The following is a 26,751-nucleotide window of genomic DNA, read 5'->3' as shown; positions in this document are numbered from 1 at the left end:
AAAAAAAAAAAAAAATCTAAAATAGTATATTTTTATATAGCCTATGAACATACTATGACCTTTTGCATTCCACCACCAAGTGCCAACTCATAGAGATCCTATTACATTTCTAGAAGGGCTATGTCATAAACCGTGAAAGTTCCAGAATGGAGTAAAAATGGCGGCCATATTGGTCAGGGAGAAATCCAAACCAGTCTAATTGGAATGAATGGCAGTAGAGGTATAATCCTGACTTTAATTATGCAGGAAAATAAAAGTAAGGCATATGACATCAGAAATTGTGTAATAGAATTATTGCCAACCTAAAATATTGTCATAATTATAAATACAGTTTATAGGGGTTTTATACACATTTTCTGTATAAATAGCCTCTAAAATATATGTAAACAGACCATAAATGTCTACATTTTTGTTTTCATGGAAAGCTGTGAGTGCTATTATATATACTTTGTGCATTTACAACTTGTCTTAAGTTCTATCATCAACTGATTTCAGCCAGTGTATGGCTGTGGGTTGACTGCATTGTTTGAATGGAATGTTGGCATATTGGCAGTTAATTTGAAAAATAAATCATTTCTCTAAAACTGGCTAGCTGTTCCTTTCCTATGTCCCCCCCACACACATTCTGTCACATTTTAAGTGTGTCTTTGTCTTATCCTTTTCTCTCTATCATCATTGTTTTATTGCGCTGTGTCCTTGATATATCCTTTGTGTTGCAGTAATTGCTGCAGTAAATCAATGTATAAGGATTTGAATAGCTGAATTCCTTCCAATTCCAATAGATTAATTGTATTGTGAACATGGATTATAGGAGAGGATAAGGTATTCATTGTTTAGTTATTTTATATTAGGTCTAATTACAGCATATTTTTTAACTACATGGATTAATTTAATAAGATGTTATATAGGTGAAACTACCTTGGAGCAAACTATTCATGTGATGCCATATTTTCATCAGTTTGGTACCAACACAATAAGTTAATTGTTACACTGGAACAAATTATAAGCAACTACAACAAAATATCTAAATAAATGCAAGCCGTAATGTATTTTTTTCCTATTGTCATTTTTTGTAATTCTTTATTTTTTAGAGTTAATTTAAGTTTGATTTAGGCTCTTACCATTGATGTAGGCCAGGGGTATTCAACTTACCCTACGAAGTTCAGAGCCTGCTGGTTTTCTGTTCTACCTGATAATGAATTACACCCATCTGGTGTCCCATGTCTCAATCTCTGATTAGAGGGGAATGATGAAAAAAAGCAGTGGAACTGGCTTCAAGGTTCAGAGTTGAGTTTGAGGGATGTAGGCAATTCTCTTATGCATGATTCATCAACTGTCTGATCTGGGAAAGTAAAACATTTTTGGAACCTGTCCTATAGGACTTTATCCAATCGGATTCCAATACAAAAATCCAGTAGAAAAATCCTATCAGATTTTGGAACCAGTCCTATTGGACTACTATAGGATTCTATCCTATAGGATTCCAATAAAGAATCCATTAGAAAAGTCCTATCAGATTTTGGACACAGTTCTATTGGACTGTTATTCCCAGATTCCATGTGGTTAGTTTCAACAGGACGTGTAACCCGACCTGCCCCTCTCATTCTATTGATTTCAACATGATATCAATATGAGTGATTAACATAAGTGTTGCGTTTCTCTTTCCGTTTTGGCTACCACCAAATCAAAATGCATCACTCCGAAATGTAGCTGGTTGTCTTCAGCAGGTTGTCCTCTAACAAGTGATGTAAACAATATTTCCAGTTTCCATGTGGTTTTTGAGTTGTGTTCGTTTCAACAGCGCATACAACCTGATTTCCCCAATAATCAATATGAGTGATTAATTGCCACTTGTCAAAACAACAGGGTTTTGGTGCATATGCAGTTTATAAGGTGCTCGTTAAAAAAAATACAAAATTGTGGCACATGTATGTGTAGGTAGTACATTTTATGTTTATGTTTTCAATATATCACAAACTGTTTATTGATTTGAACACTTCAAAACTGTGTTTTGACATTGGGCTATTTATCAAAAGTTATTGTCAACAGGAAGCAGCAACAGCCTAATTTTCGTCAGGAACATAAGGAAACAACTACTGTACTCACAATTCATGCATTTACGCACAGCAAAGTGTAGGATAAAACAGTTAGAATAATAATGTTAGAAAACCTGAGGTTCTCCGCACAGCCACAGGTGGCACACTAAATTTGGGAGTTAGGCTAACACTGACGAGCTCGTGCTTGCTGTGACGTTAAAACTCTTAAAGGAACAGTCATTCTCACAGGTGAATAAAACAGAAATTAATATAGAACTGTTGTTTCCAATCAACGAAAATGTAATTAATGTTGTTGTATTGTACTGGAATTAATGACAACAAACTACTGAACAAAAATATAAACGCAAAATGCAACAATTTCAACAATTTTGCTGAGTTACAGCTCATACAAGGAAATCAGTCAATTGAAATACATTCATTAGGCCCTAATCTATGGATTTCACATGACTGGGCAGGGGAGCAGCCATGGGAGGGCATAGGACCCCCCACTTGGGAGCCAGGCCGACCCACTGGGGAGCCAGGCCCAGCCAATCAGAATGAGTTTTCCCCACAAAAGGGCTTTTTTACAGACAAAAATACTCCTCCGCAGCCCCACAGTTGAAGAAGCCGGATGTGGAGGTCCTGGACTGGCATGGTTACATGTGGTCTGCGGTTGTGAGGCCGGTTGGACGTACTGCCAAATTCTCTAAAACGACGTTGGAGGCGGCTTATGGTAGAGAAATTAACATTTAATTATCTGTCAAAAGCTCTGGTGGGACAAAACAGCACATTTTAGAGTGGCCTTTTATTATCCTGTGTAATGATCATGCTGTTTAATTAGCTTCTTGATATCGCACACCTGTCAGGTGGATTATCTTGACAAAGGATAAAATGCTCACTAACAGGGATATAAACAAATTTGTGCACAAAATTGGAGAGAAATAAGCTTTTTGTGCATATGGAACATTTCTGGGATCTTTTATTTCAGCTCATGAAACATGGGACCAGCTGTTGCAGTGTATAATTTGATGGGTTCAATTAAGGAAAATATGTTCTAATTGTCACGCCCTGGCTCTGGGGACTCTTGTATGTTGAGCCAGGGTGTTAGTTTCTTTGTGTAGTGTCTATGTTTTGTTTTCTATGTTCTGTTCTAGGTTATGTGTTTCTATGTTGGCCGGGGTGGTTCTCAATCAGAGGCAACGAGAATCAGCTGTTGCTTGTTGTCTCTGATTGGGAACCATACTTAGGCAGCCTTTTGTGCACTTGTGATTCGTGGGATCTTGTTCCATGTAGGTTTGTGTATGACCGAGGACTTCACGTTTCGTTTTGTTGTTTTGTTATTTGTATCGTGTTGCTAAGTACACATTAAAAAGATGTACGCATATCACGCTGCGCCTTGGTCCACTCATTATAACGATCGTGACAGAAGATCCCACCATCAAAGGACCAAGCAGCGTGTCCAGGAGCAGACAGCCTGGACTTGGGAGGAGATCTTGGACGGGCAGGGGTCCTGGACTTGGGAGGAAATCCAGGCCGGAATGGATCGCCGTCCGTGGGAGGAGACGGTGGAGGCGCGCCATAGAGAGGAGCAGCGGTGCCAACCGGGTCGACGTCGGACACGGAAGAGGCAACCCCAATAAAAAAAATTGGGGGGGCACACGGCATGGACGACGGGGCTGCTGGAGGCAGCTACAGGGCGAGTTTGGGGAGTAGGAGAGGAGGCCACCGGGTTTGGGGGGCTGGAAGGGAGGTTGGCGGAGCCTAGAGGTAGAGCAGAGCCAACTCCCCGTACTCAGGCTAGGCAGCGTGAGACTGGGCAGGTTCCGAGGTATGCGGAGCTGCGTACTGTGCCGCGAGTGGTCCGGCACAGTCCGGTACGTCCTGTGCGAGCACCACGCACGTGTCGTGCTAAGGTGGGCATGCAGCCAGGACGGAGTGTGCCGGCTCAACGCTCGTGGCCTCCAGTACCCCTCCTCGGTCCCGGATATCCTGCGCCAGTGTCACGTGCTGTAGTGCCAGTACGAGTACACAGCCCTGTACATCCTGTGCTGATGCCTCACACAGAGTGTGTAAAAATAGGCATTCAGCCAGGACGGGTTGTGTCAGCTCTTCGCTCCAGACCTCCAGTCCGTCTCCACAGCCCGGTCCGGCCTGTTCCTGCTCCCCGCACCAAGCCTGTGATGCGCGTCGCCAGCCCGGTCCAGCCTGTTCCTGCCCCTCGCACCAAGCCTGTGGTGCGCGTCGCCAGCCCGGCCCGGCCTGTTCCTGCTCCCCGCACCAAGCATGTGGTGCGCGTCTCCAGCCCGGTCCGGCCTGTTCCTGCCCCTCGCACCAAGCCTGTGGTGCGCGTCGCCAGCCCGGCCCGGCCTGTTCCTGCCCCTCGCACCAAGCCTGTGGTGTGCGTCACCAGCCCGGCCCGGCCTGTTCCTGCCCCTCGCACCAAGCCTGCCTGTGGTGCGCGTAGCCAGCCCGGTCCGGCCTGTTCCTGCTCCCCGCACCAAGCCTGTGGTGCGCGTCGCCAGCCCGGCCCGGCCTGTTCCTGCTCCCCGCACCAAGCCAGTGGTGCGCATCGTCAGCCCGGTCCGGCCGGTTCCTGCTCCCCGCACCAAGCCAGTGGTGCGCGTCGTCAGCCCGGTCCGGCCCATTCCTGCTCCCCGCACCAAGCCAGTGGTGCGCATCGTCAGCCCGGTCCGGCCCGTTCCTGCTCCCCGCACCAAGCCTGTGGTGCGCGTCGTCAGTCCGGCACAGCCCGTGCCTGTTTCACCGGTGCCTGGTCAGGTACCGGTCAGCTGCTCCACACCGGAGCCTAAGCAATCCGCTCCACCGATGTCCAGTCCAGCTCCAGCCAGCGGGACCAGACCAGGGGCGCTACGGGGGGGTTGTTAGAGGGTGGTGGTCACGCCCGGAGCCGGATCCGCCTCCGAGGTGGAATGCCCACCCGGCCCCTCCCCTGTTGGGTTTATGTTGGCGCGGTCGCAGTCCGCGCCTTTGGGGGGGGGGGGGGGGGGTACTGTCACGCCCTGGCTCTGGGGACTCTTGTATGTTGAGCCAGGGTGTTAGTTTCTTTGTGTAGTGTCTATGTTTCGTTTTCTATGTTCTGTTCTAGGTTATGTGTTTCTATGTTGGCTGGGGTGGTTCTCAATCAGAGGCAACGAGAATCAGCTGTTGCTTGTTGTCTCTGATTGGGAACCATACTTAGGCAGCCTTTTGTGCACTTGTGATTCGTGGGATCTTGTTCCGTGTAGGTTTGTGTATGACCGAGGACTTCACGTTTCGTTTTGTTATTTGTATCGTGTTGCTAAGTACACATTAAAAAGATGTACGCATATCACGCTGCGCCTTGGTCCACTCATTATAACGATCGTGACACTAATAGGATTCTGATTGGGGTGACAAAATCCTACAAGATTGATCAAAAACCTATTGGATCCAATTGGATTACTTTTGATTTCCAATAGGATTCTGATAGAGGTAATACAAAATCCTAAAGGATTGCCAGAATCATATAGGGTCCAATAGGATTACTTTTGATTCCCAATAGGAAAACACATAATCCAATAGGATTCTGATACAGGTGACACAAAATCCTATAGGACTGCAAGAACCCTATAGGACCCAATATGATTACTTTCTATTTCAAATAGGAAAAACGTAGTCCAATAGGATACCAATATGATTCTGATAGAGGTGACACAAAATCCTATAGGATTGTGAGAATCTTAAAGGATTATATTGGAAAAATCACTAATCCTATATTTTTGGACTAGGGATTCCACCAGGGACGACAGGTTGAAGCTTTTCACATCACCTCGGGTAATTCGCATCACCTCAACCCTCATGTTCTGGCGGAGGTGACTCCCTTCTCTCCTCTCTCTCTCTCTCTTCCAATTAGCGGGACAGAGGGATGAGGGGGTGGGTGACCGGCAGACGGGAGTCTTCTTTAAACGCCTTTTCTTAGGTCGGCCAATATGGTGTGTGCCACTAACTCCCCTGACGGAATTTAATGTAATTAGTGGATTACAGTAGTCGGACAGCACTGCAGTTGGGGAATATTTACTACCAATGGAAGTGTTTTAAATTGACATGCTCTGATTCACAGTGTAGTCGTCATTAGATAATGGAGCTATATAAACATGATTAATCCTGACTTTTTGACAACATCGATTAATGAACTATATCGGAAAGCTTTAGATAGAGCCCAATCTTCCAGTTGGTGATTCGAGCGCATTAAGCACGACGAGGCGCACAGTCGCCCTTCATTCAGAAGATGACTACTCTCAAACCAACACAGAGCGAGATATAAAACATTACTGCGGAATACCAAGGATTTGGTAAGTTTGAAAGATGATTTTTTAACATCCCTTGCATGCAGGCTTAAAACGAGGAGTGCGTAATTGTGGTGAACGTTTGGCGTGCAAACGTACAGCTATGTGCAGACCAGAGGCATAGTTTGCATGTTAATCTAAACGACAACACAAAACTATCCGTCGATGGTATGTTAACTTTTTATGATTAGAGAAAGTAACCATCAGGGGAGGAAGAAGCCTGTGTAAAAGGTAATCCAGTATATAGGCTACATAGTTGAGTTACATAGCCTCTACACATGCTGTCATACAAATGTACAAAGTACATTAGTAGGCAACATTTCAATAAAAAGTATATTCTGATTTGAAAACAAAGTGAGGCACTCATTTTTCTCCAGTTTTCTATGATCAGTTTGAAAGTGAATATGCTATACAATTTCAACACAACATATGTTTATTATATTTTTATGAACATCTTGCTATGTGTCCTTTTTGGCAGACCTGTTGCCAGAGCATTTAAAAAAAGGAAGATTAGGCAACTTGCCAAAAGCAAGACCTCTTCTCTGTTATGTCTGTCTCCTCTTTACCGGAATGGAAACAACTCCTGCTGGAGCGAAAGAGGAGGGAGGAGGAGGAGCGAGAGAAGAGAGAAAAAGAGGAGGAGGCCAAACTCGCCAGCATGCCTGCCTGGAAGCGAGGGATCATCCAGAGGAGGAGAATGAAACAGGAGAGTTTCGGGGACAAGGAGAGGGAGGGCCCCCTCCAAGTCAAGGAGGGCAGGTCCCCCTCTGATCCTGCGAGTGACCCGGACAGCTCTACACTGGTGCAGCTGGGAAGTGAACCACCACTCAGCCCAGACATCACAGGGCCTTGGCTGGATGAAGAGGCTAAACCACAGAGTCAGGTGTTAAAGGAGCAAATCAACCCTGTCCGACAAAACCCATTCATTCGCACACATGGCGGATGGAGGAGGGGAAGAGAAGCAGAGAGGGCTGGGGAGATGGGCCATGAGAAAGGGAATGAGCAGGAAATAGAAGTAAGGAGAGAGCGGGAAAAGGAGAAAGAAAGAGGCTACGTGAAAGGTCACGATGGGGAGTCTGGGAAGGGAAGAGATATAGAAATAAAAATAGAGCGATACAGGGACAGGAGTGGGGGCAGAGAAAAGGACAGAAGTGCCGGGAGAGAGACGAGCCGGGATACTGTGAGAGATAGGGAAAGGGAATGCCAGAGAGAGAGAAAAGAGGAGGAGAGGGAGGAGGGAGACTCAGATCCTCCAAGCCCCAAGTACCCCCATCCACTAGTCCCAGGCCTTCGTACCATCAGAGCAGACAACATCATCATTATTGAACAGGACAGAAAGGGAAGTGATGAAAGGACGGGTAGAAGGAGAGAGTCGGAGAGGGAGAGGGAGGTGATGGAAGAGGAGCAGGAAAATAGAGATGTAAAGATGGACCTCAAGGAGTTTCTGGCTGGTGGAGGGAGTGTCACAGAGATCCGAGCATCAGAAGTATTGATCATTAAACCCTTAGCTGGCACTGAGGACTCGAGGAGTGGAGGTCTAAAAGGGACAGGCAGGGAAGGAGATGGAGAAAGAGGAAGAGAAGCAAAGTGCAATAAAGATGGAGGGAAGGACTGTGAGAGGGAGCTGGAGAGAGAGGTGGCATGGTTGAAAGATAAAGAGAGGGAGAACTTGAGGGAGAAAGACCGACCACGGACACAAGCAGCTTCAGAAAAAGAGGATAGGAGATATGGTGACACAGATGACAGTATCCACAATGAGAGAGGAGTTAGGGTGAGTGAGCTGCTGAGTAAATTTGGGGAGCATACAAAGAAATTCAGGGAACATCCAAAGCCTCCGTCCCGGTCTAAAAGCTCAGAGTGTTTCATCCGGCCTGGCAGAGACAGAGAAAAGTTTTGTCTGGATGAGGACGATGATGGAGACAGGAGAGGGGAGGATAAACATGCAGGATTCAGGGATGTGCCCAAGCGGTCATTCAGCTTCTCTGAACGGGTGATATGCGCAAAGGAGAATGGCATGCAGGATGAGGGGAACCATGATAGGAAGGTGGTGGAGAGGACATATTCAGACAGGAGGGTGGCAGCTAGGGGAGATGTAGTGGGGGGGGAATGGTCAGGGAGGGGAGGCAAGCAGGGGGGCTGGACCTGGCTTTCAGATAAAGAGCAGGCAGGGAAGCATAGAGAGGGATGCATAAAAGCAGACAGGGAGGTAGAAGGACAGCATGAGAGACAGCCTGCTTTGGAAAGTAACACAGGGAAAGAGATTGACCGTTGGGTCGAGATAGTAACAGGAGTGGAATTAGAATTTAGCAACAAGGGGACAAAGGAACTAACAGAGAATATGTATGGGGAGGCAGGGTTTACAATGGCCTCAGTTAAAAACACAGAGGCCTCATTTGCCCGAAGAGTGCCCATCAAACATGATGGACGAGAGAGAGCAGTGGAAAGAGAGGTAAAGCGAATGAAAGAAGAAAGCGAGAGAGGGATGGAGAGGGCGAGGAGCACAGAGAGAGAGGTGGTGGGTGGAAGACAGGCAGAACCTCAAATGCGGGAGAGAACGGGTTCAGACTTTAGGAGAGGATCAGACGCAAGGGACATAAAGAGGGTGTCAGAAGTAAGGGACTGCACAATTTCAGTTGAAACAACTCAGCAAAACTGTGTGATCACCCTCTCCGTAGACAGAGCCAGTCCTCCTCAGTTTGTTGATAATCATTACAGACATGTGTCAGCATTTACAGAGTGCTCATCAACCTTGCTTGGCACTGTGGTGCATAGAGGAACAGATTGGCATAGTAGCCAAGGAGCACCGGGGCACCATCCAACCCAGTCAGCACTGTCACAGCACACAGAGGATCTTATCAACAAGATAGAGAGAGTGGGAGGGACAGTGAATGAACGTGACAATCACAAAGGGACCCAAACATTGACTCAGGATAGCAAAGGCGTGATGAGGGAAGACACAGAGACTGAGAGAGGGAGCAAAGCTTATAGGGTGCCAGGTGAGGTAAGCAAGGACAGCACACATCCACCTGGCGCACACGTGCACAGTCATGTTTATCCCGAAAAGTCAGTTCAGGAAGTGACCCCTAAGTGTCCTAAGTCTCCAAAGTGTGTTGCCTCAGTTGGAATCCCTCCAACGTCACTTGAGATACACATACCCAGAACAGTGTTCTATGGTGTGGGGGAGGCAAGCCTCCAAAGCGAAGACGACCAGAGCTGTGAAGGAGAGGGAGGGAAAGGTGTGGAGAGGAGGGATAGTTGGAGGATTGGCAAGCCCTCTCACATCGAATCCTTGCAAGAGAAAATCCAGCAGAGAGAGAAGGAGAGGCTGAAGAACATAGAGGGAGTGGCAGCGACGGGGGATGATGGAGATGCGACTGAGGGGATGGAAAAGTCTGGGACTAGAAGTACTAGAAAAGCTTCAAGTTCAGACTGGTATGAGGAAGGAGAGAGGGGGAACGAAATGGAGCGAGAGAGACAGAGACAGGAAGGCTCTGCACCACAGACAACATCCACTCAGTTTGACGTCACACAGGAAGTGAGCGTGTCGAAAGCCGTCCCCCAGCTTCCTGTTCCTCTCTCGTTCTTGCAAGCTGTCAAAGGAGAGAAAGAAACCGGGGTGATCTCCATCACAGCCTCTGAAGTAGCCTTGTTCAGCTCTCACGCGACTGAGAGAGAGGAAGATCCAACAAAACATGTAGTAGAGGAGTTGCGGTGCGACAGGGGTCAGCAGAGAAAACAGGACACCAGAGGCAGTGGAGGTAGAGGAGAAGAAGGAGAGGATAAACTCTCGGAGGAAGAGTACAGGCTGCATTATTTGCCTCCTTCACACTCTCCATCACCCTTAGACTCTCTCTCCCCCTCTCCGCCTCACCCTCACTCTCTTGCTGAGATGAGCCGGATCTATAACTTGAAAACGGTGGGGTCCAGGACGGCAGTGTGCGTGAGTGACAGGACCGTGGATAGGTCTATCCCATCACACACTCCCAAGGTACAGTCCCACATAACAGCAGAACAACAGGAGACATGCAGTCCAGAGAGATCAGTTGGGAGGCTGACACAGAAGCAGCTGTGGGGTGGTGGTGGGGCACCTGGGAATAAGGCCTCTTCAAGCGATGAGAAGTCCGGACTTCAGACTGTACATTGTCAGGTGGAACAGCTTCAGTTGCGAGAACAACAGGAAGTACAGAGACCATCACACGACGACAACGCAGCATGGTCGTCTTTTATACAAAAAACTAATTTGAAAGATAAAGAGTCTAAAGCTCAGCAAAGCCCCAGGATATCACACAACCAGCCTAATAAGGAACCTCAGCAGAAGCATCCGAGGCAAAAGGACCAGCAAACACTCCTAAGTCCCAGAAAATCTCAGTCCAATCTGCAACTGCACTCTGAAAGGCCTCCTCAACCCAAGCAGACCCAGTCCAACCAACCCAAACAGGCCCGGTCCATTACTATCAACTCCAGATCTCTCCTGACCCCCTCTCCTGAGAACTCAATTCACCCAGACCAGGGAGTCCCACCCACCCCATCATCCTCCCCATGCTCACCCTCCCCATCCCAGTCCCCCTCCGTCTCTCCTTCTCCTTCCCATTCTCTGACCCATTTCACCATCAGAAGCTCCTCTGGAGGCCAGCAGGTCAAGAGGGGCACCACCATCACCATCACCCCCAGGAAGCCTGTTGGAGGGGCAGCCGTGGAAGCAGTTTCAGTATCCTCAGGACCCCCGGCCAAGACGTCTTCCCAGGCCCAGATGCCTGTCCTAACCGAGGTAGTAGAGAGAGGCAAGAAGAGGTACCCCACTGTGGAGGAGATCGAAGTGATCGGCGGGTATCAGAACCTGGACAAGTCCTGCCTGGTCAAGACTCCCAAAGCAACTCCCAAAGGGGTGAGTGTAGACTGCCTGTTGGCATATTGCAGCCTATGCACTGCAAATTGTATTGATGATGTATTGCATCTTGTAGTGATGATCATGGATCCCATCCTCTAAGGTTGGGTTTAATAAAGACCCAATTGGTAAAACGAAACAAAAACAAGAATCGCAGGAAACGGCTTGAATAGACTATCAGTTTGTTATGGGATAAGATCGATGATAGTGTTTTGAGTGTTCACACTCGTATTCTGACTATCAAAAAACGTCCGCTTTTTCCCGCCTGCCTCCATTTGAACCTTTTTATCACCCCCCCATCATGTAGAATCCCCTTTCACTAGCATTAGAACATCCTGTTTGATTGCACTGAAGAGTTAGAACACATAAACTGAGCTAAGCCTGTTAAAGCCTTATCAAGCACGACATCATGATTCTCAGGTGTAAAGTACCCTACTAGTAGCAGTGGCTGTGCGGTCTCATTTAATAATGAACTAATTATAAACCTTCATAAATCATTTGTTAGGGTAACCATAATGTATAGCATTACCAGACACTTTCAAATTAGCCTTCATGTAACACTTGAGGGGTGGAGAGGAAACCACACCGAAAGCCAGAGCCACCCCTCCTCCTCCAGATCTCATTCTGTCTGTCTGACTGGAGGTTTTGCAGAGACAAGCTATGTGTGTTGTGAATCAATCATCACTTCTTTCTGTTTCATATAGAAAGACAAGTTTTCCCACAATAGTTAAAAATGTTTTTAACATTGAGTCCCCTTTTCATGAAAACATTTGGAGCCATAGCCTGTTAGAGACAGGATGCTGCCGAAATGGTACCCTATCCCCAACAGGGTTCACTCCTTTTAACCAGAGACCTATGGGCCCTGGCCAAAAGTAGTGCACTACATAAGGAATAGGGTACCATTTCAGACACAGAAGAGTCTTTTGGAGTACTAATAATAATAATAATAATATGCCATTTAGCAGACGCTTTTATCCAAAGCGACTTACAGTCATGCGTGCATACATTTTTTTTTTGTATATGGGTGGTCCCGGGGTTCGACCCCACTACCTTGGCGTTACAAGCGCCGTGCTCTACCAGCTGAGCTACAGAGGACCACGAGTACTATAATTAGGACACCTACATAACAAAGTGGCTCATCAGGGCAGAACTAAAAGCCAGGCTGGCAGTCTCCCCACACAAATAGAGCAAGAGCTTAAGAATGGGATGAGTCTGGTACAGTCTGTTTATATAGTAAGTTAGACCAGAATGTGCATATTTAGAGCAATCTATTGTTTTATACTTAAACATTTATGGTTTATGTACTGTACTTTACTCAGACAGCATGACCTTTAGTATAAAGCACTTTGCTATTGTATTTAGCCTATCAGCATATTTTTTCCTCTACTTTTCTGTCCATAATGCAAGATGCTACACAGTTCACGGCCTGCGTCACACCATTACATTGCAGGTTACTTCCTCTGCCAGATCCTGTCTTTAATTGAGCCTGCCCTTGTTGCCTTCCCGACAAGTCTTCCTTTGTATTTTCCTGTTTCTGCTGAGTTTGTTTTGCTGCATTGGAATTTTGGCAAACGTTGACCTATTGGCATATAACATCAGCATTTGCAGGGTAGGAAAGAAATTAATTGTCTCGCGATGCCAATGCCCTCCTTTCAAGACTTGTTCAAATATGGAAATGAATGATAACACCTCAAATGAAAAATAACTGACTTGTTAATTTAGCTATGGCACTATAGTTGAGGAGTCTGTATAGTTTTCGCAACACTGACTATTGATGCTGTCCTACCGTAACCTAATGTCCAATTTATAATTCTTCAAATGGGGTCATCAAGCCCAATTTTGGTGCGACTGAGGAGGAACAGCCTCTCATTTGTCAGTGAAAGAGGAGGGTGGGATTAAACAGAAGTGGAGTGAAGGGAACTCAACAACCTAGCTGAGACACTGCATGTCTGAGTCCCAAATGGCACCGTCTTCACTACATAATGCACTACCTTTGACCAGGGCCCTATAGCCCTGGTCAAAACTAGTGCAGAGAAAAGGGTGACATTTTGGACGCATTCACTGGAAAGTTTCTCTCATTTCCTCTTTCAGGCCTGCTCACTTCCTCTGAATTTAGAGACAGAGAAATAGCAAATATAGGGGAGAGTGGGGTAAGTTGAGCCAAACGGTTTGTTGAGCCACCCCTTGTTTCTAAGAAACCATATACAAAATTAATCATGTGACCAAATATTTAGGAAAAGGTCATCATTTCATGTAGTCTATGAAGGAAGAAACCACATGGAAAATGTGGTAAGCAAGTTAGGTAAAATAAAATAAAGAAAATTCACAAACTCAAATTAATTTATTGTGTTATAGGTTTCATGATGCTTGTGTCTAAACCAAATCTTATAGTTTTAAGATTGTTTTATACATCAGTTGGGGTCTTTATTAGCTACAATATCAGGTCGTAAACCTACAGTTGAATTCCTGACATTTAATCCTAGTAAAAATTCCCGGTCTTAGGTCAGTTAGGATCACCACTTAATTCTAAGAATGTGAAATGTCAGAATAATAGTAGAGAGAATGATTTATTTCAGCTTTTATTTATTTCATCACATTCCCAGTGGGTCAGAAGTTTACATACACTCAATTAGTATTTGGTAGCATTGCCTTTAAATTGTTTAACTTGGGTCAAACGTTTCAGGTAGCCTTCCACAAGCTTCCCACAATAAGTTGGGTGAATTTTGGCCCATTCCTCCTGACAGAGCTGGTGTAACTGAGTCAGGTTTGTAGGCCTCCTTGCTCGCACACGCTTTTTCAGTTCTGCCCACACATTTCTATAGGATTGAGGTCAGGGCTTTGTTACCTTGACTTTGTTGTCCTTAAGCCATTTTGCAACAACTTTGGAAGTATGCTTGGGGTCATTGTCCATTTGGAAGACCCATTTGCAACCAAGCTTTAACTTCCTGACTGATGTCTTGAGATGTTGCTTCAATATATCCACATAATTTTCCTTCCTCATGATGCCATCTATTTTGTGAAGTACACCAGTCCCTCCTGCAGCAAAGCACCCCCACAGCATGATGCTGCCACCCCCGTGCTTCACGGTTGGGATGGATGGTGTTCTTCGGCTTGCAAGTCACCCGGTTTCCTCCAAACATAACGATGGTCATTATGGCCAAACAGTTCTGTTTTTGTTTCATCAGACCAGAGGACATTTATCAAAAAAGTACAATCTTTGTCCCCATGTGCAGTTGCAAACCGTAGTCTGGCTTTCTTTATGGCAGTTTTGGAGCAGTGGCTTCTTTCTTGCTGAGCGGCCTTTCAGGTTATGACGATATAGGACTTGTTTTACTGTGGATATAGATACTTTTGTACCTGTATCCTAAAGCATCTTCACAAGGTCCTTTGCTGTTGTTCTGGGATTGATTTGCACTTTTCGCACCAAAGTACGTTCATCTCTAGGAGACAGAACGCGTCTCCTTCCTGAGCAGTATGACGGCTGCGTGGTCCCATGGTGTTTATACTTGCGTACTGTTGTTTGTACAGATGAACGTGGTACCTTCAGGCATTTGGAAATTGCTCCCAAGGATGAACCAGACTTGTGGAGGTCTACAATTATTTTTCTGAGGTCTTGGCTGATTTATTTTGATTTTCCCATGATATCAAGCAAAGAGGCACTGAGTTTGAAGGTAGGCCTTGAAATACATCCACAGGTACACCTCCAATTGACTCAAATGATGTCAATTAGCTTATCAGAAGCTTCTAAAGCCATGACATCCTTTTCTGGAATTTTCCAAGCTGGTTAAAGGCACAGTCAACTTAGTGTATGTAAACTTCTGACCCACTGGAATTGTGATACAGTGAATTATAAGTGAAATAATCTGTCTGTAAACAATTGTTGGGAAAATTACTTGTGTCATGCACAAAGTAGATGTCCTAACCGACTTTCCAAAACTATAGTTTGTTAAAAATAAATTTGTGGAGTGGTTGAAAAACAAGTTTTAATGACTCCAACCTAAGTGTATGTAAACTTCCGACTTCAACTGTAGCATGAAAGTACCTCCTAGCTGTGCATTCGGAAAGCATTCAGACTCCGACACTTTTTCCACATTTTGTTACGTTACAGCCTTTTTCTAAAATGGATAAACATGTTATTTTTCTTCATTAATTTACACACAATACCCCATAATGACAAAGCAAAAACAGATTTGCAGAAAATGTTGCCAATTTATAAAAAATATATAACTGAAATATAACATTTACATAAGTATTCAGACCCTTTACTCAGTACTTTGTTGAAGCACCTTTGGCAGCGATTACAGCCTCGAGTCTTCTTGGGTATGACGCTGCAAGCTTGACACACCTGTATTTGGGGAGTTTCTCCCATTCTTCTCTGCAGATCCTCTCAAGCTCTGTCAGGTTGGATGGGGAGCGTCGCTGCACAGCTATTTTCATGTCTCTCCAGAGATGTTAGATCAGTTTCAAGTCCGGGCTCTGGCTGGGCCACTCAAGGACATTCAGAGACTTGTCCCGAAGCCACTACTAAGTTGTCTTGGCTGGGTGCTTAGGGTCGTTGTCCTGTTGGAAGGTGAACCTTCACCCCAGTCTGAGGTCCTGAGCGCTCTGGAGCAGGCTTTCATCAAGGATATCGATGTACTTTGTTCCGTTCATCTTTCCCTCGGTCCTGACTAGTCTCCCAGTCCCTGCCGCTGAAAAACATTCCCACAGCATGATGCTGCCACCACCACGCTTCACCGTAGGGATGGTGCCAGGTTTCCTCCAGACGTGATGCTTGGCATTCAGGCCAAAGAGTTCAATCTTGGTTTCATCAGACCAGAGAATCTTGTTTCTCATGGTCTGAGTCCTTTAGGTGCCTTTTGGCAAACTCCAAACAGGCTGTCAAGTGCCTTTTACTGAGAAGTGGCTTCCGTCTGGCCACTCTACTATAAAGGCCTGATTGGTGGAGTGCTGCAGAGATGGTTATCCATCTGGAAGGTTCTTCCATCTCCACAGAGGAACTCTGGAGCGCTGTCAGAATGACCATCGGGTTCTTGGTCACCTCCCTGACCAAGGCCCTTCTCCCCCGATTGCTCATTTTGGCCGGGAGGCCAGCTCTAGGAAGAGTCTTGATGGTTCCAAACTTCTTATATTTAGGAATGATGGAGGCCACTGTGTTCTTGTGGACATTCAATACTGCAGAAATGTTTTGGTACCCTTCCTCAGATCTGTGCCCAGACACAATCCTGTCCCGGAGCTCTACAGACAATTCCTTCGACCTCATGGCTTGGTTTTTGCTCTGACATGCACTGTCAACTGTGGAACCTTATATACAGTTGAAGTCGGAAGTTTACATACACTTAGGTTGGAGTCATTAAAACTTGTTTTTCAACCACTCCACAAATTTATTTTTAACAAACTATAGTTTTGGCAAGTCGGTTAGGACATCTACTTTGTGCACGACACAAGTAATTTTCCCAACAATTGTTTACAGACAGATTATTTCACTTATAATTCACTGTATCACAATTCCAGTGGGTCAGAAGTTTACATACACTAAGTTGATGAAAATGATGTCATGGCTTTAGAAGCTTCTGATAAGCTAATTGACATAATTTGAGTCAATTGGAGGTGTTCCTGTGGATCTATTTCAAGGCCTACCTTCAAACTCAGTGCCTCTTTGCTTGACATCATGGGAAAATCAAAATAAATCAGCATAAAAAAAATGGTAGACTTCCACAAGTCTGGTTCATCCTTGGCAGCAATTTCCAAACGCCTGAAGGTACTACGTTCATCTGTACAAACAATAGTACGGAAGTATAAACACCATGGAACCACGCAGCCATCATACTGCTCAGGAAGGAGACGCATTCTGTCTCCTAGAGATGAACGTACTTTGGTGCGAAAAGTGCAAATCAATCCCAGAACAACAGCAAAGGACATTGTGAAGATGCTGGAGGAAACAGGTACAAAGGTATCTATATCCACAGTAAAACGAGTCCTATATCGACATAACCTGAAAGGCCGCTCAGCAAGGAAGAAGCCACTGCTCCAAAACTGCCATAAAAAAGCCAGACTACGGTTTGCAACTGCACATGGGGACAAAGATCGTACTTTTTGGAGAAATGTCCTCTGGTCTGATGAAACAAAAATAGAACTGTTCGGCCATAATGACCATCGTTATGTTTGGAGGAAAAAGGGGACTTCATGAGGATGGCATCATGAGGAAGGAAAATTATGTGGATATATTGAAGCAACATCTCAAGACATCAGTCAGGAAGTTAAAGCTTGGTCGCAAATGGGTCTTCCAAATGGACAACGACCCCAAGCATACTTCCAAAGTTGTGGCAAAATGGCTTAAGGACAACAAAGTCAAGGTATTGGAGTGGCCATCACAAAGCCCTGACCTCAATCCTATAGAAAATGTGTGGGCAGAATTGAAAAAGCGTGTGCGAGCAAGGAGGCCTACAAACCTGACTCAGTTACACCAGCTCTGTCAGGAGGAATGGGCCAAAATTCACCCAACTTATTGTGGGAAGCTGATGGAAGGCTACCTGAAACGTTTGACCCAAGTTAAACAATTTAAAGGCAACGCTACCAAATACTAATTGAATGTATGTAAACTTCTGACCCACTGGGAATGTGATGAAAGAAATAAAAGCTGAAATAAATCATTCTCTCTAGTATTATTCTGACATTTCACATTCTTAAAATAAAGTGGTGATCCTAACTGACCAAAGGCAGGGAATTTTTACTAGGATTAAATGTCAGGAATTGTGAAAAACTGAGTTTAAATGTATTTGGCTAAGGTGTATGTAAACTTCCGACTTCAACTGTAGACAGGTGTGTGCCTTTCAAATCAATAGAATTTACCACAGGTGGACTCCAATCAAGTTGTAGAAACATCTCAAGGATGATCAATGGAAACAGGATGCACTTGAGCTTAATTTCGAGTCTCATAGCAAAGGGTCTGAATACTTATGTAAATAAGGTTTTTCTGTTATTTTTATTTTTATACATTTGCAAAAAAATCTGAAAAAACTTTTTTTGCTTCATCATTATGGGGTATTGTGTGTAGATTGATGAGGGAAACATATAATTTAATCCCTTTTATAATAAGGCTGTAATGTAACAAAATGTGGAAAAAGTAAAAGGGGTCTGAATACTTTCCGTATTCACTGTATATAGTAGTCAAAATGTTTGCCTTGGGATAAGTTGAGCCAATGGCCATGGGGTAAGTCAGGGCTTCCCAAACTCGGTCCTCTGGACCCCAAGGGATGCATGTTTTGGTTTTAGCCCTAGCACTACACAGCTGATTCCAATAATCAAAGCTTAATGATGAGTTCATTATTTGAATCAGCTGTGTAGTGCTAGGGGGAAAAAAAAAAACATGCACCCCTTGGGGTCCCCAGGACCGAGTTTGGGAAACGCTGGGGTAAACAATGGCCACCATACTCCATACAAATGATGATTACATTTTGTCCGTTTTATGCATAATATGCATATGAACTCAATATAGTGCATTTTTATTGTGACAGAGCAGACATAATCATGCCCCATGTTTACAAAACGTAAAACAAGCAGGGGTTCTTGAGAGCTCAGCCAAGGAATTGAGATAAGGGAAGAAGTCTATTCGAGCAGCAGCAAGGGATGAAAAGATTTACTGAATGACACTGAAGAGCTCCTGAGTGGCACAGTGGTCCAAGTTCCACTAGAGATCCTGGTTTGAATCCAGGCTCTGTCGCAGCCGGCCGCGACCGGGAGACTCATGGGCGGCGCACAATTGGCCCAGCGTCGTCCAGGGTAGGGGAGGGAATGGCCGGCAGGGATGTAACTCAGTTGATTGAGCATGGCGTTTGCAACGCCAGGGTTGTGGGTTCGATTCCCACGGGGGGCCAGTATAAAAAATAAAAATAAAAAAATTATATAAAATATGTATTCACTAACTGTAAGTCGCTCTGGATAAGAGCGTCTGCTAAATGACGTAAATGTAAGAGGTACATTGACAAAAAAAGAAAACAAACATGTACCTGTGCGAAAGAGAGGCTATGAAAGAGTAACAGAGGCACACAAAGTCTTATCTGACGACATCGAGTCTGAGATGCTAAACATATCAAGAATCTCGCGGACCAGTATCATGGGCTTAGTAGCCTTAAGTGCAGAGAACTTGCCTACAAATTGGCACATTGAAAACAACATCCCTGTTCCAGACAACTGGTCAAGAATTGGGAGGATAAGTGACATTGAACAGTGAGATCAATATCTGAATGTAGGTATACATTTAAGATATACAATATACCACTCCCCCATTTCATCAATTAAACTTTGACCTAACAGCACCATCACCCACTGTCACAGGACACAATCACCCACTGTCACAGGACACAATCACCCACTTACCCCAAGGCTGCTCAACTTACATTTTTAACATTTTAGTCATTTAGCAGATGCTCTTATCCAGAGCAACTTACAGTTAGTGAGTGCATACATTTTTCATACTGGCCCCCCGTGTCCCTATGTTCAACTTACCCCATACCCGGGGTAAGTTGTGCCAAGAGACCACTTTATTTGGAAAAGCTATGTTTTCAAAACTGTTATGTTTACATGAATTCTGATTATTTCCAGGGATACACAACATCCTGAAATATATAGAGATATATTTGTTAGAAAGAATACTATATTTCCCTTGACGTAGTGATGCTGAATGTAAAAAAGCGGCTCAACATACCCGATCTCCCCTAAAGACACTTTGGTTTTGAATGAATAAATTATGCAGTGGATGTTTATTAATCGACTATGATGCAGGATGTGGATTATGACAAAGTATCATCCTCTGTTTAATGCACACAATAGGTCAATAAGGGACATTTTTACCATTATTTTGCAGGACTATAACTGAGAATACAATGATGATGTGCATCATCATGACTACATTTCATGATAATCAGTGCTGCAACTGAATGGACATACTCTGACCGAAATATTCCAAATATATCCAAACCTAATTGGATGCATTATTCACCTGAATGAATCTCACCCACTCAGTACTCCTAGCTGTTAAGCACAGCTCTCCTTTACTATAGTCGTCCTGCTGTAACTCTTTCGTAGCCTATTGGCGCTTCCTGGCCACCTGTTGCTCACGTTGCTGTCCTTGAGACTGTTTGTCGTCAGCTCCCCCGAGCAGCGGCATCATCTCACAGAGGGGGGTGACTTACGCTCTCCTCCTCATCCTTTGTCAAATCTTTTGGTCTCCCCCTCCTCAATCCCTAGGCTCCCTAGGCGCATCTATTCCTCTCAAACTAGACCAAGGTATCATTCTTGTGGACAGCGGCTGCCCCACATCCGGTGTAAGACATTTCTACGAGTATTCGTTGATTAGCGATTGACACAGTGCACGTCCTTTCTTCCTCTCTCTCTCTCTCTGGTTCTCCTCCATGTTCTCCCCTGCTGTGTTAGCCTGGGTTAATCAGTTCAGTAAGGGATTAGCCTCCTGGGCCTGAGCTTGATTCGTCCAACCTCTCTCACACCAGGTTATTATCAGGAGTGTGTGGTCAGTCAGTCTGTGGTGAATATACAGTGGGGCAAAAAAGTATTTAGTCAGCCACTATTTGTGCAAGTTCTCCCACTTAAAAAGATGAGAGAGGCCTGTAATTTTCATCATAGGTACACGTCAACTATGAAAGACAAATTGAGAATTTTTTTTCCAGAAAATCACATTGTAGGCTTTTTTATGAATTTATTTGCAAATTATGGTGGAAAATAAGTATTTGGTCACCTACAAAGAAGCAAGATTTCTGGCTCTCACAGACCTGTAACTTCTTCTTTAAGAGGCTCCTCTGTCCTCCACTCGTTACCTGTATTAATGGCATCTGTTTGAACTTGTTATCAGTATAAAAGACACCTGTCCACAACCTCAAACAGTCACACTCCAAACTCCACTATGGCCAAGACCAAAGAGCTGACAAAGGACACCAGAAACAAAATTGTAGACCTGCACCAGGCTGGGAAGACTGAATCTGCAATAGGTAAGCAGCTTGGTTTGAAGAAATCAACTGTGGGAGCAATTATTAGGAAATGGAAGACATACAAGACCACTGATAATCTCCCTCGATCTGGGGCTCCACGCAAGATCTCACCCCGTAGGGTCAAAATTATCACAAGAACGGTGAGCAAAAATCCCAGAACCACACGGGGGGACCTAGTGAATGACCTGCAGAGAGCTGGGACCAAAGTAACAAAGCCTACCATCAGTAACACACTACGCCGCCAGGGACTCAAATCCTGCAGTGCAAGACGTGTCCGCCTGCTTAAGCCAGTAAATGTCCAGGCCTGTCTGAAGTTTGCTAGAGTGCATTTGGATGATCCAGAAGAGGATTGGGAGAATGTCATATGGTCAGATGAAACCAAAATATAACTTTTTGGTAAAAACTCAACTCGTCGTGTTTGGAGGACAAAGAATGCTGAGTTGCATCCAAAGAACACCATACCTACTGTGAAGTATGGGGGTGGAAACATCATGCTTTGGGGCTGTTTTTCTGCAAAGGGACCAGGACGACTGATCCGTGTAAAGGAACGAATGAATGGGGCCATGTATCGTGAGATTTTGAGTGAAAACCTCCTTCCATCAGCAAGGGCATTGAAGATGAAACGTGGCTGGGTCTTTCAGCATGACAATGATCCCAAACACACCGCCCGGGCAATGAAGGAGTGGCTTCGTAAGAAGCATTTCAAGGTCCTGGAGTGGCCTAGCCAGTCTCCTGATCTCAACCCCATAGAAAATCTTTGGAGGGAGTTGAAAGTCTGTGTTGCCCAGTGACAGCCCCAAAACATCACTGCTCTAGAGGAGATCTGCATGGAGGAATGGGCCAAAATACCAGCAACAGTGTGTGAAAACCTTGTGAAGACTTACAGAAAACGTTTGACCTGTGTCATTGCCAACAAAGGGTATATAACAAAGTATTGAGAAACTTTTGTTATTGACCAAATACTTATTTTCCACCATAATTTGCAAATAAATTCATAAAAAATCCTACAATGTGATTTTCTGGATTTTTTTTTCTCATTTTGTCTGTCATAGTTGACGTGTACCTATGATGAAAATTACAGGCCTCTCTCATCTTTTTAAGTGGGAGAACTTGCACAATTGGTGGCTGACTAAATACTTTTTTTCCCCACTGTAAATGTACTACACCAACCTATAATATAATGCACTATAACGACCTATAATATAATGTACTACACAGACCTCTACGGGGGCCAGGTTTTACTTCCTGTTGGGTCCAGGCAGCAACTTTGTTTACACCAAAGTGAACTCTCAGTGTCCTTGATAAGTAAACAAACTGTAGGTTACACACATTTTTGTCAGAAAGGGTCTGACTCAGTACAACCTAATCATGACGTTTTTATGGGTGCCTTCAACATCTCCCTTTCATACGAAATAAGGGCAACACTGAAAGTACAGGTTATTTTTTGTTATTGTTCTTGAAGCATGTCCTTCCTTATTAAGTAACACTGCAATGTGGTCAGGCTGTCTGTAAGGGTGTGGCTCTATTATGTGCACTGCACTAAGCCTCTCTCCTGTGTCTGTCTTGTTCACCCCCCTCCAGGTGAAGGTGTGCTTCGATGAGACCCAGCTGGAGCAGGTGTGTGAGTACCCATCAGAGACCTCTATGCTGGCCTCTACCCCCTACCCATTACCTGGTCAGGAGGAAGGGAGGGAGGAGGAGGTGCAGGAGGAAGAGGAGGAGGAGGAGGAGGAGGAGGAGAGAGGAGTGCTTGTGTCCAGGAGCAGCAGGAATGTGGGGGCAGCGGCTGGCCTGAGAGTAGGTCAGTATATGTCACTTCCTTACAAATACACTACATTACCAAAAGTATGTGGACACCTGCTCGTCGAACATCTCATTCCAAAATCATGGGCATTAATATGGAGTTGCTCCCCCCTTTGCTACTATAACAGCCTCCACTCTTCTGGGAAGGCTTTCCACTAGATGTTGGAACATTGCTGCAGGGACTTGCTTCCATTCAGCCACAAGAGGCTGGTCAGGCACTGATGTTGCGTGATTAGGCCTGGCTCGCAGTCGGCGTTCCAATTCATTCCAAAGGTTTTTGATGGGGTTGAGGTCAGGGCTCTGTGCAGGCCAGTCAAGTTCTTCCACACTGATCTCGACAAACCATTTCTGTATGGACCTCGCTTTGTGCACAGGGGCATTGTCAAGCTGAAACAGGAAAGGGCCTTCCCCAAACTGTTGCAACAAAGTTGGAAGCACAGAATCGTCTAGAATGTCATTGTATGCTGTAGCGTTAAGATTTTTGACAAACTGACTTTTTGGAAAGGTGGCATCTTATGACAGTGCCATGTTGAAAGTCACTGAGCACTTCAGTAAGGCCATTCTACTGCCAATGTTTGTCTATGGAGATTGCATAGATGTGTGCTCGATTTGATACACCTGTCAGCAACAGGTGTGGCTGAAATAGCCGAATCCACTCATTTGAAGGTGTATTCACATACTTTTGTATGTATAGTGTAGCTAAATACCTGCATACATGGGGTGTATTCATCAGTGCAAACCATTGCAGAACATTCTGCAAAGAAACCAAGCGTTTCTTATTGGACAAGTCCAGGTTATTCCCGCTCTGTTTTCGCCCGTCTGCATCCGTTTGGTTTCTAGTGAATACACCCCTCAGTTAGTCATGAAATGTGGTTGTCCAATCCATACCTGTGTCTGAATTGTGTCTCATAACTCCTCTTTATCTCTCTATTTTACAGATGAGTCTTGCCATCGGTAGACGTCAGTCGGCTCGCCAAATTGCTCAAGTTATGTGATTAATATTTGATTTTATCTAGCAATATGATTTTTGTTTTCCTGTATTTTGTTTCTTTGAAATGATTGATTTAATGTTTATAATCTTTTTTGAAGTACAATGTTTTATTTGACATAGGATCAGGGATTATTGGTTTTGAATAAAAAATAACAGTTTTATGTAGTTTATGAGATGAATGGTGGAGCCTGTAGCGGAGCATGACTGGCAAATCAAATTAAATAAACTCCTCTATTTAATGGTAAAAGTGTAAAGAAAATATGAAAACATGGTACATATTGTAGCCTATAAGTTTGAATATATACGCGTGTTGTATTTTTACCATCAGGTGTGTACTGTTGGGTGATGATCACATGTCTATGCAAGTTAGTGGAATACAAAAGTATGGTAAAAGGGTCCGGTCAGTTTAGTTTTAGTTAGCTTAGTTCAACAACATAACGGCTCTACTGTAAATAAACTCTGCATCAGCACTGTAACGATTCAGGTTGCATTCCAAATGGCACATTATTCACTGTAGTGCACTACTTTGACCAGAGACCTATGGGCCCTGGTCAAAAGTAGTGCACTATAAAGGGATTAGAATGTCATTTTGGACGCATCCTCAATGATGCTTATATCATCTGGTCCCTGTGCCTGCTGGATTTGCTCATACAGATGATATAAAGATCTGGGCACAGATTCACAAAACCTTCTTAAGAAATGTCTTCTTAACTGCCATTTTTTCCTTAACTATAGACTTATGAAGAAAGTTAAGCAAAGTTGCTATTCCTGAAAAAGGTTCTTGGAAATGTTCTTGCCCTATTTCTTATGTTTCTCCTTAAGCAAAAAGTTAAGAAGAAATTAGATTCTTGAAAATAACATTTTTGGATTTGTTCTTAATTCCAAGATAGCTAAACCCTTGTCTTAAACTCAGGGCAGTGAGAGAATAAGCTCATGAAAGCAATTGAACATTCACTCACAAACTTAATCTGAAAGTTTCAGTATTTATTATTTTAAACCCAAGAACATGTTTTAGAACAGTAATCTCAGTAGGAAATATGCTAACATGATTGCCGGTTGCCTAGCAACAAACATCTTAAGAAGATTCTAACAAGATATTTGAGAAGTTTGTCGGAAAATCATTAAATCTTAAGATATTGTTGAGGAATTGCACTTACGAACTATCTTATGAACTTCTTATTTTTTTTCTTAAGAAGCTTCTTAAGTTTTTGCGTAATGTGATTTGTGAATTTGGGCCCAGGTAATCTACAAGTCCAAGATGCATTTGGAGCCTTGGGAACACCCCTCATATGTAGTTTCTGGCAAACCGTGGCTATATGGCTATATGTAACATCATGACAATTCTCTTTTGTTCAATTACTGTTTCTGTTTGAACCACAAAATGGATTTCAGCTAGCCTTAATGCAGATGATTGAAAACACTGATGATACATTATGGAATGATCACCAATACACATTAATATGATATATTTTTTTATGTATCACTGTTTGCCCTCTAGTGGAATTAATGTGGTAGAATGAAAAACAGTAGTATATCTACTGTATCTATAGTACTTTGAAAGCATAGTTTTGAATGGAAAAGGTATTATGTTTGTGTCTCTGGTGTTACTATGTGAGACTACAGCACATGGGTGATGTGGGTGAAAAAAATACCATGATTTATGGGATTTTTAAGACATTGAATCCATAAAATTGTCATTCGGAGGAGGGATTGTTGACATATATTTAGCATTTGTATCTAGAAGCATAATTGAGAAATAACTCATCAAAGTTGGCATATTTATGACATTTTGGTCTTACCCAGGTCTCTTTTAAGACTCCATAATGTTTTATCTGTAGTTGCTACAAAGCAAACATTGGTGGCATTTGAAGCTTTACCGCTTGCTCGGTAATATGAGTAGTATTTTGTTTTCAATAACAATTTTCTTACATTCATTTATGAATACAGAATAATGTTAATTATTTTTGATTCAGCTATTGTTTCTATATATTGTTGAAAATAATATACTTTATGGACATATCAAAGTTCCAGAGTGGGATCTCTGCTACTTTTAGAGTTATGATCCAATTTGTAAGCATTAACAACAGAGTGAATGTGAAAATTGATTCAAAATGGTTGCCCTCTGCTGGTGATTTGCACGATGTACAATATATAAAAAAAGTGACAATATTTTCTTCTTCTATATTCTTGTTTATATTATATTCATTAATGAATGTAAGAAAATTGTTATTGAAATCAAAATACCACTCATGTTTCAAAGTAAGTGGTAAAGACATGAAATGAAACATTATGGCGTCTTAAAGGAGGCCTGGGTAAGGCCAAAATGTAATAAATATGACAACTTCGATTAATTATTATCAATTCTGCTTTTAAATACAAATGTCTAATATGTTAACCATCCTTCCTCCAAAGGAGAATTCTATGGATTAAACGTCATGAACATCCCTCAAATCATGGTATTTTTTTGTCCTGGTTTCGTGAGGAATCACCGACATCCCAAATAAGGGCACAAACGTTATAATGGCTCCTTGGGATGCTGTAATCTCAATTTTAGGTGCTATTTTTTGATGAAAAAGAATCTATATGAAGAATATCTGATTTATGCTCCCACGTGTGCAATTTTAATACTTTGTTTTATTCTTTCTGTTTTCTATTGTGGTCGAAGAAGCTGGCTTCATGAGAGAAAAACATCAAATAAATTATTTGA

At 43.7% G+C, this 26,751-nt stretch overlaps 1 protein-coding gene across 1 annotated transcript; it reads left to right on the top strand.

Moving 5' to 3' along the window:
* Positions 1 to 6,908: 6,908 nt before the first annotated feature.
* Positions 6,909 to 26,751, top strand: LOC311108848 (uncharacterized protein; the record flags this gene model as incomplete). Its single annotated transcript, XM_084151616.1, has 3 exons — positions 6,909 to 11,246; positions 22,832 to 23,051; positions 23,992 to 26,751. The coding sequence occupies 3 exons, from the start codon at positions 6,909 to 6,911 to the stop codon at positions 24,009 to 24,011; spliced, it is 4,578 nt and encodes a 1,525-aa protein (XP_084007742.1). The 3' UTR covers positions 24,012 to 26,751.

The sequence above is a fragment of the Coregonus lavaretus genome (assembly GCF_964263955.1).
Source record: "Coregonus lavaretus genome assembly, chromosome: 3".
Classification (NCBI taxonomy): Eukaryota; Metazoa; Chordata; class Actinopteri; order Salmoniformes; family Salmonidae; genus Coregonus; species Coregonus lavaretus.
Note: the sequence above shows the minus strand (reverse complement) of the source record. Positions and strands in the feature narration are given on the sequence as shown.